This window comes from Macadamia integrifolia, chromosome 12 (genome assembly GCF_013358625.1).
Source record: "Macadamia integrifolia cultivar HAES 741 chromosome 12, SCU_Mint_v3, whole genome shotgun sequence".
In the NCBI taxonomy this organism is placed as follows: domain Eukaryota; kingdom Viridiplantae; phylum Streptophyta; class Magnoliopsida; order Proteales; family Proteaceae; genus Macadamia; species Macadamia integrifolia.
Genome location: NC_056568.1, coordinates 9,133,359 through 9,150,324, shown reverse-complemented (window position 1 = coordinate 9,150,324; position 16,966 = coordinate 9,133,359). Strand labels below are relative to the sequence as shown.

General features: G+C 41.7%; 1 protein-coding gene across 1 annotated transcript in view; it reads left to right on the top strand.

The window, feature by feature from the left end:
* Positions 1-515: 515 nt before the first annotated feature.
* Positions 516-16,966, top strand: part of LOC122058004 (protein PFC0760c-like) — a 43,663-nt gene continuing 27,212 nt past the window's right edge. The window contains exon 1 of the mRNA XM_042620377.1: positions 516-734. Within this exon, the coding sequence (XP_042476311.1) occupies positions 516-734 (219 nt within the window). The remainder of the gene's footprint in view (positions 735-16,966) is intronic.

The following is a 16,966-nucleotide window of genomic DNA, read 5'->3' as shown; positions in this document are numbered from 1 at the left end:
ACTCCATCATCATCCTATCACCCTTTATCTTCATCAGAATATCCCACCTCCTATCCTCCATCATCATCTTACCACCCTCTATCTTCATCAGGGTATCCTACTTCCCCATATCACATCTCCTTCCTACCATCCCACTTCGTATCCCTTATCATCCCCAACCCAGTCTTATTCCCTGGGAGGGGTAAATGATCCAGAAGAAGGGTGGATAGGTGGATATGATTGGAAGGACATGCTCACACTATCAAATTCTCTGGAAGCGAGTTCATCTATAGGATTAGTAAATGTTTTGGAAGAGGATCAAGAGGTAGACCCTACACCCCTGATCTGGACACCCCTCTCTGGAAACTCCTAAGGAAATTAAAGAAGTTACAGATGACATTATGAAAGCAGTAATCGCCTTAGCAGTGGATGAATAGGTCAAAGAGCGTATCTTTCTACTCCACATAGGGAGTGACACAGAAGATGATGAGTTTGGTATGGTTAAAATCCAAGCCAAAGAAACAAAGTTTGATCCTATGGAGATTTTCCAATCTATATGTTTTGAATACTATAAGCGTTTGGATACAAGGGAATTTGATGGCAACAAAGAATCTGATAAAGAGCCCAATGAGGGAGAAATCAGTGAAGAAGATGATGATGATGAGGATGAGAACTTAGATGACAGTGATGACTTTAAAGCCTGGAGCAATGATGAAGATGATGAGTCTGGATACTATGTACCTAACGACCCAAAGGCATACTCAATATATGCCATAGGGGGGATGACCCAATGATCATCCAACAGATACTATTTATTCGGCACTTTCAATAGTAGAAGATGATTCCACAATTGATGTAGATAATGATGAGGATCCGAAATTACTTTTTGAATGCGATGTAAATTCTGTAGCTGAGCTTGAAGAACAAATAGTCGATATCTATAGATGGTTGGGTGAAATGGTGCAACATTTGGTTGAAACGAGCAAGATGTTAGGCGAGGTTGCCATCAGTGAACGTTATTATAATAAGACAATGGACCTTGAAGAAATAGGAGAAGAGGTATTGGATGCAGGATTCCAGCATCTTTCTAACTCAGCTAAGAAAGTGCGAGCTAGAGCCCTTGACATTCTGTGGGGGACCTCGGCTTCCTACTCCCAGTCGAGAAGGAGAATCTAAAGAAGAGAATGATCCCATGGTTGGAGTCATCACAATAACAGATAGTGATGATGAGGATCAATATCTTACATAAATTGTTGTGAAAAAGCCTCCGAGTATAATGGGAACCCAAAGCGGGAAAGACTACAAGGGGAAGTCCTTAGTGGTAGAGCAACTAAAAACCAATGAAGCCGGGTCGAGCAACTCAAAGAAGGAAGTCAAAAACCCCATTTTGGCCCAACTCAAGAAGGCACAGGCCAACATTTCTATTTGGGGATTGTTGATGGCCTCTCCCTCACATCAGGAGGCTGTTTTCAAATCCCTAACCAATGTGCAAGTACCTATTGAGACCGATCTAGTGCAGCTCTCACAGATAGTGGGGGTGGCATATATAGTTCAATCACTAATGTTCACAGAAGCAGAGTTACCAGCAAAAGGAGAACAACACAATAGAGCTCTGCATATAACGGTCTAATGTTTTGAAAAGATCGTCCCATAAGTGCTTATTGACAATGAGTCCGCTTTGAATGCCCTACCCTTGAGGTCAGCTAAGAGTATCGGTATCAATATGGAGGATATGAGGCCGTCCAACTAGATGATACGAGCCACGGAGGTGTTGATTGGGCCTGTAAGGTTCAACGTCGACTTTCAGATCATTGAGATACCTACATCCTTTAACATGCTTCTAGGAAGGCCATGGTGGCATCAAGAAAAGGCGGTATCATCCAATCTCCATCAAAAAGTGAAATTCATATAGGAAGGAAAATTTATCACTATTACAAGGGATCCCGAGGTGGTCAATACTTTGGCTAACATTGAAAAAGGGGAAGTAGAGGACAATAAAGTCCAGCTTAGCGGGTTTGAGATAGAAGGAACCTATGCGATCCTCACCAAAGGAGCCCCTGAGGAAAATATTCCAGCCCACTATGAAGCCATTTAGAGTCCCCCGATTAGTCGAATGATGAAGAACATGTAGTATTTCCCCATAATGGGATTGGGAAAATATCACCAGGGCATCTCAAAGGCATCAACCTTAGTTATGAGAGAAGGAAAAAGTGGTATGGGATATGTTCCTCAACCTCCTGGATCGGACAACAATAGTACAAGAAAGGGGTAGAAGGTACTAAGGATGACTAGAAAGATAGTTGCGTCTTACTACCCCACTCTCAATGGGTACTTCGTAAAAGAAGGAGAAAGCTTTCCCTTCTATGGCAATGTTGAACCATGGTTTGAAGAGACTGTCGCCAAAATGCAACTGGGATTTGATGTCTTCTTCCAAGATGAGTTCAATTGGGTTACTTATGAGCTGGAGAAACTGTGGATTCAGGAAGGCAATAGATAAATCTACATCACTGGAATGTCAGAAGTGGCATTGGTTAAAGATGAGTTCTCCTCTGATAATCCTGCAATGTCAATTCGACCTAAGGAAACACCAAGCTTTCGAGTCCTCTTGAAAAGAAAATGGGAAGAAAAAGTGAGAACTATTTAGTCCTTGCATCTCCCTACTGATTTGAAGAACCATATTTGTCACTTCTTGCGAGTAGCGCATGTGCAGGAATTTCATGAGCTCAAACCAAGGCCTTTCTAAGGAAGGAGTGTGCATGCCAAGGAGAGAAGGGCACGAAGAATGATGGTGTATATGCACTACACCAGGTTCAATTATCACCGAAGAATCCATGCCAAAAGTCAAGGATGTGACCAAGGGGTCGGAATGGTTTTGCATAAAAGGTTGGAAAGACTAGATTTCATCGAGAGAGGATTAAGCAGCCTGCATTGTTTGTCACCTCTCAGGAAGTTCGGGTTCAAGGAACATGAGACCAATCAATTTGTCTTTATACATAAGCAGCCTAAGGAAGAAGTAGGTAACCACAACAGCATTGAGGATATAGCCATGATAACCTTGGAAAAAGAGGAGGGGTCGTTACCTCATCTGCTCATTCATCAAGCCAAAGAGCCACTCCTGAACTAGACAAGCATGGGAGAAAACTTTAAGTTTACTCATGCTACTGAGTCAACCAACCTGGATACCACTAATAAAAGCATCAAGTCAGTCGATGAGCCAGTCATCGAGTCTATTTTAAAATCCTCTATTTATGAATATGTGTCTGTTTTCCCTTCTGAGGAAAGTCCAAAGTCTGTGTACGTCTGAAACTCTTTCTTTCGTTAATGAAATTTCTAATTCCGAGTACGACTTACCTCCTTTCTCTGATAATGATCTTAATAAATATCATAACTTAATAAAACAATGCAAGAAAAAGAAGCCAACCCATCCATGAGGATATCCGGGTCATTAATTTGGGAACCGACCAATGCCCTCGAGAGGTAAAAATTGACGCTACCCTAGATGATCAAGAAGTAGAAAAAATGATTAGTCTTCTGAAGGAATTCATAGAAGTCTTTTCCTGGTCATAGGAGGATATGCTTGGGATAGATCTCACCATTGTACAACACTATCTACCAACCTACCCTGGTGCAAAGCCAATCAAGTAGAAGCTAAAAAGAATTTGTCTAGAATGGAGTGAGAAGATTAGAGAAGAAGTTATGAAACAATGGAATGCAGAGTTTCTACAAGTAGTGAAGTACCTCCAATGGTTGGCAAACATAGTGTTGGCTCCTAAGAAAGATGGAAGGGTGCGTATGTGTGTCGGTTTCTGGGATCTCAACAAAGTGAGCCCAAAAGATGATTTTCCACTGCCTCATATTGATTTGCTAGTCGATAACACAACAGGGCATGCTGTGCTATCATTTATGGATGGATTCTTAGGATACAATCAAGTGAGCATGCACCTAGATGACCGTGAAAAGACAAATTTCACCACTCTATGGGGAACTTATTGCTACAAGGTGATGCCCTTTAGATTAAAGAATGATGGGGCAACTTATCAAAGAGCAGCTATAACCATCCTACATGACATGATGCACAAAGAGGTGGAAGTCTACGTAGATGACATGATAGTAAAGTCAGTAGATCGACAGGGGCATGTCCTAGCACTAAAGAATTTCTTCAAAAAGATCAAGAAGTATCAACTGAAGTTGAATCCTCATAAATGTGCATTTGGGGCAATAGTAGGGAAATTGTTAAGATTCTTGGTAAGTGAAAGAGGCAACGAGGTTGACCCCGTCAAAATCTAGGCAATCCAAGAAATGCCCACACCTCACACTAAGAAGGAGATCCGGGGATTTTTGGGTCATATTCAGTACATCAGCAGGTTCATAGCTCAGCTGACTATGATTTATGAACCAATCTTCAAGCTGCTGAAGAAGGATCAACCAACAGAATGGAATGACCAGTGTCGACAAGCTTTTGATAAAATAAAAGGATATCTCATGAACGCACCAGTATTAAGACTTCCGATGGAGGGTGAACCACTTTTGTTATACTTATCGGTTGGGGAATTTTCAATAGGCTCCCTACTGGCACAAAAGAAAACAGAGAAGGGGGCAGAGCATGCCATATACTAACTCAGAAAAAATTCTTGGAATATGAAACGTGATACACGTCTTTGGAAAGAACTTGTGCCACATTGATATGGGTAACAAAAAGGCTACGACACTACATGGTGGCATATCCAATACGGTTGTCCTCAAAGATGGATCCAATCAAGTACCTCTTTGAGAAACCAGCTCTCACCGAAAGGATGGTTCGATGGTTACTATTACTATTAGAGTTCGACATCACCTATGTTTCCCAGAAGTCTATTAAGGGGCAAGCTATAGCCAATCATTTGGCTACTCACCCCATAGTGGATGGAAGAATTTTGGACAATGCCTTTCCAGATGAAGAAATCACAGCAGTTGAAGAAGAAGATACAACCGATGAGTGGCAATTACACTTTGATGGAGCATCCAACTAGAAGGGATGCTGTGTGGGAGTATTACTTACCACTCGAGATGGTCTTTATTTGCCTTCTTCATTCCGTCTTGACTTCCCTTGTACCAACAACATTACTAAATATGAAGCCTGTGCATTGGGGTTGGAAGTAGCTCTAACCATTGGGGTGAAGAGGATCAAGGTATATAGAGATTCAGCCATTGTCATCTATCAAATGCAAGGGAAGTGGAAGACCAGAGATGAGAAATTGAAGCCTTACCAAGAGCACTTCGAGTAAGTGATTGAACACTTTGATAAGATATCCTTTGAATATCTCCAAAGGAATAATAATGGTTTGCCGACGCCCTGGCAACCTTGGCTTCTATGGTAGAATGCAATCCCATGGCCCGAATTTGACCCTTCCTAGTAGAACACAGGAGCAAGCTTATTTATTAGAATACAATGAATTCTCTTAGCATAGATGGATGGCCCTAGTTTGCTCACACAATGGACTTCATTAGGGAAAGGAAATATCCATTCGAAGCTACAAATGGGGAAAAGAAATTCCTAAGGAGATATGCCACCCATTTCATTCTCCAAGGGGACTTATTATACAAGAGGTCTTATAATGGGATACAATTGTTGTGTGTTGATGAAGATCAAGCAAGAACAATCATGGAGGAAATTTACCAAGGACTTTGTGGGCCTTATATGCTTGCCAAGATGCTAGCCAAGAAGATTCTTAGACTAGGATACTACTGGAACACAATGAAAGTAGACTGTGCAAATTTTGTCAAGAAATGCCTTAAATGCCAAATATTCGCCAACATCATACATATCCCAACAATAGAATTGCACTCACTTAGTTCACCTTGGTTGTTTTCTATTTGGACATTGATGTTATAGGAAAGATCAACCCCCAAGCATCCAACGGGCATGAATTCATCCTAGTGGCCATTGATTACTTCACCAAATGGTTAGAAACTCAGTCATATACAATCCTCATATCTGCCAAGGTGGCACAAGTTATCCATGAAAATATCATTTCCTGATATGGAGTGCCACAAGAGTTGATATCAGATCAAGGATCCCATTTTTGGGGCAAGGCTGAAAAAATCTGTACAAAGTTCGACATCAAAGAGGCATCGCTCTACCACCTATAGGCCATAAACCAACGGGGCAGTGCAAGCAGTGAACAAGAACATCAAGGTCATCCTCTAGAAAATGGCTGAAACTCACAAAGATTGGGTAGACAAGTTGCCACTTGCCTTATGGGCATATCAAACTTCTATAAGATCCTCGACATAGAAAAATGTAAATTGGTTCTTCGAGAATAGAGGGCTCCCATTCATGACCCAAGGGGAAAGTTTAGGCCAAACTGGAGTGGCCCCTTCACTGTCAAGGAAATCCTACCAAGTAAGGCTGTGAGACTCATGGACCTTAATGGCGAGGAAGTACCTGGATTGGTCAACATGGATCAACTTAAGAGACATTATGTCTAAAAAGGGTGTACAATCTGAACTACTCTAGACCTCATTCCTTCAAAAGAGATATGTAGGCACCTTGACATGTGCAAGTGCAATCTCAATAACCTCAGGGCAATGGAAAATTCCTAATTAATGATCAGGGTGCCAAAGAGGTCATCATGGTTCGTTTCCCCAAAAATTACACTTAGCATTTTTTATCCTTGGGTATCTGTCATCCACCCATCAGCCTTCCAATCATTATCTAGAATTGAACCTCTCCAAAGATTGCCATTTAGCCCCTAATGTCAAGGCCAGTTCATTACCCTCCTTGACCACTTCTTTTTTTGTAATTTCTTAAAAAAAAAAAAGGAAAAAACATAAAGTGATGCAACAGTGGTAGAGCTTGGTAGAATCAGTAATTAATGATCAATACCTCGAGAAATTATCCCCTATTTATAATGATTTTAGGAAAGGCAATTGTCACACCCCGTTCACATAGAGCCGGACAGGTGACTGGGTTCTCTCTGGGTAACTGAAAACCACTAGGATCATCTGATAGAGTAACCACAGCACAACAAGTCAAAAGTAACATGGAATATAATAATGTAATTCAACGAAAGTCATGTGGTATATAAATACCTGTAAATCCCCATATACTCTTGATATCCAAATTATTATACATAGTATATTTACATGTAGGCCCGTAGGGATGATATTTACACAAGAAATAATAATTTAATTATCGAGAATATAAAAGGGGAGTATACCAAAAGAATAAAAAAGGAGAACTACAATTAGAAATCTGCCATTGTTGCCCTGCAAAACAGTTCTTGCACGGGCATCTGTCTCCGTGGTCAATTCCTTCTGGGACCCACCAATCCCCCACTAGAGGTTTATTGGTCGACCCCGATATGGGTTCCTCTACGGAATATCCTACAAAATCATCTCAAAAGATGTGTGCATGAGGGGTTAGCTCAGTAGCTTAGTAAATAGAAAAAAAGACTCACACAAACAATTGCAATTCAAATGGTACTATATGCATGAGATTCATTTTAATCCTATTTCACCTAAGCAACATTATTAGGTCATAGGTTATGTGCTACTCACAACCACAGTGAGCGTATGCCCAGGGTACGAGATGTGTTCTCCATCCAATGATACACCCATAGAATTGTCGGAGAAGGCCAACTGTGAGCACTCAAAAAAGTAAATCATGGCTGAACCACAACAGAAATGTAAATCGTGGCCGAACCACAGCAAAAAATAAAAACAGTACGATTGGCCCTCTGAATATATCACCAAAGTTGCCGACTGTCCTAATGATTCGCCAGACATACTTCTAACCGCCACAGCAGTCTATGACCGGTGTTTCCCCTAATGATAACCCAACACATAAACCCCTGTTGAGAAGGGTCGTAGCACGAGGGAATGTAAAATCCTAACCCCATGCTCCTATATGAGATAGTATGACTACATAGTACTTTTGCGTCCCATTCCATGGTGTACCAATGCATTCATTTTTAAGCCAACTACGGCATCTATTCTAGGAATCCCATATATGTTCGCCAAATTCTCATCATAATCCATCCATGAATAAATCCATGCTCAAGAATTCACAATAAGTAACAAATAATTGGAAATCTAAAGATACCACATGTTCATTTCTAAATGCATCCAACAACAATCAAGCATATGCATGAGAATGGCATTCGTAATGTCAAGATATTATATAAATGAATAAGATGTGAAAATCACTCTCAAAATAAGATCAAAGTCGTCTCTCCACTTATCTATTATTATAGGAAAAAATACACTCGTGGTATGGGTAAGATCTAGAGTGAAGATGAATGTCTCAAACCTAACATAGATAAGAATTTTGAATACATCTATTTCAGAATTATAAAAAGACGTAAGATATGGTAATGATGCATTTAATAGCGTGAAGAAGGTTATCAGTAAGTTTGAGTTCCATCGAAGCTCATTTGGGCTACAGATGGGTCATACAGGCTGGTAGGTGAACCCACATGTCCAGTCTTCCCAGACCGGTGGGTCATACCAGTGGGTCTAGCACCCGCCAGTACCTACCCAGACCAGTAGTCTGCCCAGACCGATGGGTCTGGTACCCACCGATCTTACTCTCCTGTTGATCTAGATGCCCAGGTAAGACTGGAGGGTCACATTGGTGGGTCTAACTACCTGCCGGTGGTACCCACAAGTGTTCTACGGGTTTTTTTATTCTTCTTCCCTTCTTCATTCCTCCTCTTGGGAACCTAAGGGGGGTAGTTCCAACTTCATTTTTCACACATTTTATGCTTCATCTACTTGAGTATTCCATGGATCTATGTTAACATCAAGGTTTTAGGGAATGAAATCATACCTTGGCAAAGGAAACCCCAAAAATTAAGATCCTCTTTCTAACTCAAAATGTCACCTCAATACCTCCAAATCTTAGTTTCCCTTCCTCAAACCTTCAAAGAAATCACACAAGGATTCCATTATCTTTTTGATTTGACCATACACAAAAGGGTTTCATCACATTCCAAGAGTTTATGGCATTACTTATCTCAAAATGTAGATCTCAAGGCACCGGACACTATTCCGACAACAAAAAGGTAAGATGCGGCTTCGGAAACCAAGGGGGGAACCTTCTTCCCTCTTCCTTCCCTTCTTCTTCCTCTTTTCTCCCTTTTCTTTACTCATCTCACCAAACTTGCTGAAATTATAAATGGGAGAGAGAGAGAGAGACATAAATGCTATTTATACCTTGGTTAGTAAATATCTTCTAAGGCTTGTTTGGTTTTGTCCCTTTATGGTCCAAAACACATTAAACCACGACTCTAGATGATATAGCCGACATTACCGAACACACATGACTTCATTACTACACGGAATCCAAAATACACGTGCTCACCCAAGTTGGGCTTACTGGGACCCATGTTTCCTTACAGGTGGGTCACACTGGTGGGTCTCGCACCTACCAGTGACCACCCACCAGTTGGCCAAAATAAGGCCAAGCTGGATATACTTTGGTGGGAAATGAAATCTTAACGCATATCTAACTCTTGCCACTTGTTGTGGACTAAATTCTCATCATCCAATAAGATCTCATACCTTTCCTAATTGTATATGGCTTTGTGATACGTGCAAGGGCACAACTTTGGTGTTGGAATCATATCTAGTACCGGCTCAATCTTATTCGACCACCCTGCATTTGACGTCACTCTTGCTGTCATGCACCATAGCGTACCTACGTCAACCCTATCCGATTTAGACCTTGTAAAACCAAACCGAATCAACCGGTCAATAAACTGGGTTTAGGGAGCAGGGCTCCACAACCATGGGCTCCTTGGATGCAATATTTTAGAAGATGGACATTAGACATCAACATGGAAGCACCAGGGTTGCGATCCTTAAGAGCAAGTCTCCATCAATAAAATTTCCAAAAATGGCATACAAAATAAATAAAAAGTGAAAAAATAACAAGATAAAAGGGGGAAAAAGAAAGAAGAAAAACATGTGTTTGTCATGCAGGAATGACAAGAAAATTAAGGAAAAAGGGAAGAACTCTAAGGGTGGGATCCACCATGATCTGTGCCAGCCTCATCATGAGCCTTATCAAGGCCATCCACTAGAACCATTATGTCACCTATGATTACAAAATCGTACTTCAGTTGCAGTAACAGCAGCTGTTTCTTGAAGTCAATAATCCGATCTGCCTGAGACTTGAGTTGTGCATCCTAAGAAGTAAAAAAGGAGGTTAGAATGGTAACAATAAAAATAAAGTAGGCAAAGGAAAAGAATCATACATACACCTCCAGGGAGACTTGAGAAGAATTATATTAGTAAAAAAAAAAAAAACCCTTACGCAGTCATATTGAATTGGAAGGCCAATAGAAACATCCCAGTCCAAGTTCCTTAGTAACATCCTAGGAGCAAACGGGTAGGCCACGTTAGGATAGGTCCAAGAAGGGAACCCTGGGAAAGGAATAGTGGCCATGTTGTGGACTGGCCTACCCTCGGTGGACAATGACTCTATGGTAGAAGAACCAGCAGTGGCTAACTATGACTGACCAGGAAGAGGGAACTATTCCCTAAGTCCTCCACTGCAATCATAATCAAGGAAGTGAGAATAGAAAAGACCCTAGTATCTCAGAGAAGGGGAGAAGGTACACACCACGGGACCCTCAGAGGTCACGGGAACACAGACTGTCTTTGTGTCCAGGAAGGGGTCATAATCTGCGGTCAGGTCCAAAAAGTCATTGTCCCATACTCCCTCAGAAACCTACTTGGCCTCACCCTCAGGAATGTCCTCTGAATGGTGCATGGTAGGAGGAGGAAGACAGAGGATGACATGTTGATCTAAATCTGACCACTGGATAGTGAAACACTCCCCTAGGTACCAAGTTTTACCCTCATACCCCTAGAATAAGACCCTCCACCTAGTTAGAGATGTGGCTTGCTCCAACTTGTCCTTATCAAGGAACTTGATCTGCTGGAAATGCTTTCAGTCCACCTGCATAAAGCATATGATTAACATTTCAAAAAAAAAGTGAATAGAGAAACCAGAAGAATAAAATAAAACTCATCATCATGAGGCCATTCAAAAGAGAAAAGGGCAGTGGATCAGCTCGGAAGGGCAGATTATCCCTTCGAAACTCATTTTTCCCCCATCTCTTGCACGCTGGGAAGAAAAGCTCATGGGGACTGTGGAGATCCGGGCATATGAACATCAAGTGCTCATAAATCCAAGGCTATTCCATAAAATTGAGTGGCAGGTTAGCAAAAGATGCACAGTTAGGAAGAGGAAAAACATACGAATAGAGGAAGATACTTAGATGATGTAGCCCACACCGTAGATACCGTGGTCCCCATATGACAAGTGATCCAGGGTCTACAGGAGGTAAGCATAAGCTGCTTCACCCCAATCAATGTGGTCAATCTCCTCGATGTTTTGGAAAACCTGTGCCAGGCAAATGTCCACATCACTGCAAAAGTTGCTAAACAAACATTGCCCCACAGCATAGAGGAGGAAAGAGTGAAAGCACTGGAAAGTCTCAATGGGATTTAGGAAGCCCTGGGAAGTTGCAAAGCAGTCCACAATTGGTCTGGAATGTTTGCCAACTGGATCATGTTCTGGGCCATCCTAATCCTAGTCAAAGCAAAGAAGTTATCTAGCTCCAAGGACTTGGACATAGTAATGGGTCAACTACCAAAAGGGACCCCTGTCAAGGCATAGAAGCAGAGGGGTATGATTGTCATCTCACCAATAGGGAGGTGGAAGGAATGTGTACTTGGACACCATCACTCGATCAGGGCCTTCATTAGCCCCGAGTTTAGGTTCTTGGTCTCCAATTGGACTAAGCAACGCAAGCAAGTGTTGTTGATCTTGCGTCTCATCCCTACAGGGAGCACATCGAACCAATCCCAGACCCTGTTGGGGTACCCATACCTCCTAAGGTTTGGGAAACCGCCTCTAGGGGCACCTAAATAAAAGACAAATTTCTAGTAAAAATAATAGTAATAAAAGAAATAAAATGACACAAGCAAAAAAGTAGAGGACTTACCCACATATCCCACGTAGAGTTGAATATGTGCCCTTGCGTGCCTTAGAGTGTATGCCCTGTGTACCAAAAGGCAGGCTCCTCTGCTCCCTGAGCCTGGATGAACATGCCTCTTAAGACCCGACCCCCATGGCTCCTCTTCCTCCCTCTCCCAGACATGACTAAGGATAAAAAACAAGAAAAGCCCAAAAAACTCAGTAAAAAAAAATCTCACTGAACAGTAAGTCATAATGAGTCAAATGAATGGGGACCACTCTTTCTACAAGAAGACCTCAGCCTTTGTGGCCCCATAACACTGGCGGCCCCATAAAGAATCTACAACCCCATTGGTATATGGAGAACCTTCACCCATATTTGGAAAGCTCGACGATTGTCCCATGAGATCCTTGGTTGATTGACATCATGATCATGCACGATGGCCAACTTGACTATCATGGATAGAGTCATCTCCCATACTGAGAATCAAATTCAAGAGAAATTCAAATCTCGGAGTTCAAATTTCAAATTTTATAATTCAAGATTCGGTTCAAATTTCAAGAAATTAAAAATCAATTATTTTGAAAAAACCCATTAGATTGGCCTAAAGCGACCCAAACCCATTACATTGGCTCCAGGTAGCCTCAATTCAACCCAAATCTATTACATTGGCCCTAGGTGGCCCAATCAAAAGACAAATCGGTCCTATGGTCCGAGAAGCCTAAGACCAAACCCCTAGACTAGTCTGTGGAGACCTAGCCTGGGAAAACCAAGACCACGACGCTCGATCCTAGGTTCTGAGGGACCTAAGACCAAACCCCGAGACTACTCCATGGAGACCTAGCCTAGGAAAGCCAAGACATGTGTTTGCCAACATCATTTGCAAGGACGGCTCAAATCTCTACAGATGATGACCCAAGAACAAAATAGACGCTAACACCTTTTGTAGGGAGGGCTCAAATCCCTGCAAACAATGGTTCAAGAATCGAATCAAATTTCAAGAATGGCATGAAAAGGGATTACTGAACCAAATCAAATTTTAAGAATGACATGAAAAAGGATTTCCGAACCAAATCAAATTTCAAGAACAACATGAAAAAGGATTGCGAAACCAAATCAAATTTCAAGAATAGTATGAAAAAGGATTGCCAAACCAAACAAAATTTCAAGAATGACACGAAATAAGGATTTTCGATCAAATTGAAGGATAGGGAGGGCTCAAATCCATTTCCTATAAAGTAATGATTCAAGAATGGCATGACCAAGGATTGCCGAAGATACTAACACCTTTTGCAGGATTGGAAGGACTCAAATTACTTTCCTATGATTGATAGTCTAGGAATGGCATGAATAAGGATTGCTTCCCAAATATTCCATGTAAATGCTAACATCTTTTGTAGGATTGGAAGGGCTCAAATTTCTTTCCTATAATCAATGGTCTAGGTAAGATGTTGAGTTTAAAAAGTAACCGCAAGTGTACGGATCAATGTAGCTAACCGGTCAAACACAAGGAGAGCAGCCACTTTATTTTTTGGTTTCTTTAATAATGCAAAAGTTTACAGATTAATTAGGGATATCTATTTCTAACTATCGCCCTAACACAAATGCATCTAAAAACATCCTAACCAATAGATCTAGGAATTTAAATACTTCAAACCACATAGATAAAAAGGAACTAACTGAAAGTAAGAGTGCTGAAATAAAAGCAATAAAGTGAAGGGCTGAAGTAAAGTAATAAAGTAAAGGGAAAAAAAAAGTGCCAAAATTTAAAGTGCTGATATTAAAAGTGAAACTAGAGAAAGGCACACAAGTAGGTTTCTCTGCTTAGTCCGAGGGATGCACTGCAAATAATGCAAGCTTTCCTACTTGACTAAAGAGTAACTCTTATAAGGCCTTTTCTACTTAGCTTAAGGGGAAGGGATGATTGAAAATTAATAACTGAAATAAAAGGATGGTTCTATGGCTAGGAGGGGCAGAGCTGACGCATCAGCTAGCCATAAACCATAGGGGAAAGGGAGAGCAATATAGTAAAACTGAAATTAAAAACCTAAGTTAAGAATGAATGGGTAGCAAGAAGGGGGAATGAGAGGGGGAGAAGACTTATAATAAAGCCTACCTACCTTACTTCAATCCTTGAACTTGAAAACTTGGTTGAGATTTGAAATACTACCAACCCTAAAAACCAAATTTGAAATAAACCAAATCTGAAATTGCTAGGACTAGTGAAGAGAAATCTGAACTTGAAAAGAGAAGCTCCACACTTGGTTCTTGTCACCTAGAACTAGAATTCAAAATTACAATTGAATACCATAAACCATAAACATGAACGAAAACTTACATTCATTAATTAAAACTCCATCACAAAAGTGTTTAACCAAAAAGTAAGAAGAACTAAAGAGAGACTAAACCTAAAGAAGAGAACTAGAGAAAAAGATAAAACCTACAATAGAAGTGCCCCAAGGAGAGAGAAAAGAGAGTAAAAAAATAAAACTAGCCATTCTCTCCCCTAGAACGTTTTTTATTTATAGAGAAATAGGGAGAGAGACCAACGATTAGGGTTTGGGGGGCCCACAATTGTGAGGTGGAGGAGAGAGAAGAGAGAAAGGGAGAAAATCGTAGGAGAGAGAGTATAGCCCATGATTTTCCTATTTTTTTTCTATTTTTCTCCTTATTTTCTATTTTCTCTCTCTTCTTCACGTTGGCGGCTCTCTTGCTTTGAATTGATTAGGGCAATCTTTTAATTGAGTTGGAAATTCCGTCCATGCCCCTTGTTCTTTAAGTAAGTGGAAAGCAGGAAATCTTCATCAAATCTCCACAAAGAGAAAATCTTCAATCCCTCAAGGGGGGTACATCGATCCTTGTTGGCATCTTGGAATGTCTCTGTTATCCATGGGAAAAATTCAGAAAGGCTGGACTGCATCTCGGTTCTGTTCTGGTCCATTATTCTTTTTTTGGCCCAAAACGAATAATCACTTGTACGGGTGCCAAAATAACTGTGTACTTTTAATGCAGCACATCCATCTTGCTCAAAATTTCATCCTCTTCGCAACCATAAGAAGAAACAAGACCCCTTCATGTGTAAAATTGGAGATATGACACCCGACAGTCCTTAAGGCCTTTAAAATACAAAACCTACAAAAAGAGAGTAAAACCCAAGGTAGCTCTGTTCTAAGCATGTAAAAATGCATGCTTTACTACCTAGATTTCACACATAAATGTGCTCATCACAAGGCTCTAAGACCTTGAGTAGGTAAAATAATATTACCTGTTGCATTTGCACCTATGTCACTCATGAGCAAGGTGATAGCAATACATGCTCCGAGTGACAAAATGTTGTTTTTCTTTTCTTTGCCATACGACTGTGGCACAAGACTCTGTAGACACCCAATTTTGTCACCCTCCCCCTACTATAATTACTTATGAATTGTGGACATTACCTCTCGCTTTCAATGGACAGAGATGACAATTGAATGAGGTAACCCAACCCAGAAGCATTCCATACTCACCCAAAAACCCTAGAAATCCCAGGCGAGAGAATGAAGGGTCCAATTACGACTTATCATATACGAAGGAATCTAGTCCAAAGTGACCATATGGATAGATAGTACTCGGAATCATGATTCTAATGATATATGGTGCATCAAAATTGGACCATTGGATCTCCCATAATCAATTCCAGAAGTTACACCTTGAGCACCCAAACCTTACCCATTCAAGCACCAAAAGGTCACCCATGTAAGCATCCACACCTTGCCATGAACACCCAAACCCCACCCATGCAAGCACCCACACCTAGCCATGAGCACCCAAACCCCACCCATGTAAGCACCCACACCTAGCCATGAGCACCCAAACCCCGCCCATGCAAGCACCCATACCTTGCTAAGAGCACCTAAACCCCACCCATGTGAGCAACCACCCCACAGCCTTGCATGCCCTCACGAGCACCAACCTTGCCCAGCCTTGTGCATCCCGCATGCACCAGCCCTAGCCTTGTGCACCCCCGCGTGCACCAAACCCTGGCTACTACCTGGCGCCCATGCCCACTGCCCGACGCCCCTACCTACTGTCCAGCACCCCGACCCACTGCCCGATGCCCTCGCCCATTGCCTAGCACCCCCGCCCACTGCTCGGTGCCCCTGTCGGTGATTGGCATCCTCACTCTGATGATCGGATTTGTGAGGAAATTCCCTCTTCACCCACTTGTGTACTCCACGCTACCCAGCTAGTGTACCCTACACCATGATCTCCTATTGGCCCAAAAAAGCATCTTTTCACACTATTGGCCAAAAAAGCATCGTTTTCCTCCATTGGTAAAAGATTACCTCTTTCACCCTATGAGCCCAAAAAAGCCTCTTTTCACCTCATTGGCCAAAGAAATTCACCTTTCAGCCCATTGGCCCAAAAATTTACTTTTTTTATCCCATTGGCCAAGAAAATCACTTTCTAACCCCATTGGCCAAGGAAATCCCCTTTCCCCCCCATTGGTCCAAAAAATCTATAAATACCCTCTCCCTTTTGTTTTTCACACTCAAGCCTCCTACTGAGCATCCCTCATAGAGAAGCACTGCCCTCTCTCCTCCCCTTCCCCCTTAAGGTTCTTCAAGTCTTTGAAGAGATCTTCTTAAGATTCAAAGTGTTCTTTGGGCCTTCAAAGTTCTTCAATCATCCAAAATTTTTTGAGTGATCATTTGTGTAGGAAAAACTTTGCCTTCATTTCCCTCCCTTTGAGGTTCTTCAAGTCTTTAAAGTGATCTTCATAGATTCAAAGTGTTCTTTGAATCTTCAAAGTGTTCTTCGGGCCTTCGAAGTTTCTCAATCATTTGAGTTTTATCAAGCCCTCCCATAGTCTATTCCTAGCAGAATCTCCGCCAGAGCGCTACCTCAGCCTAGCCCGCCCATAGTCTATCCCTAGCGAAAGCTCTGTCGGAGTGCCACCTCAGCCTATCCCTCCTATAGCCTATCCCCAGCGGAAGTTTTACTGAAGTACCACCTCATCCTAGCCCTCCCATAGCCTA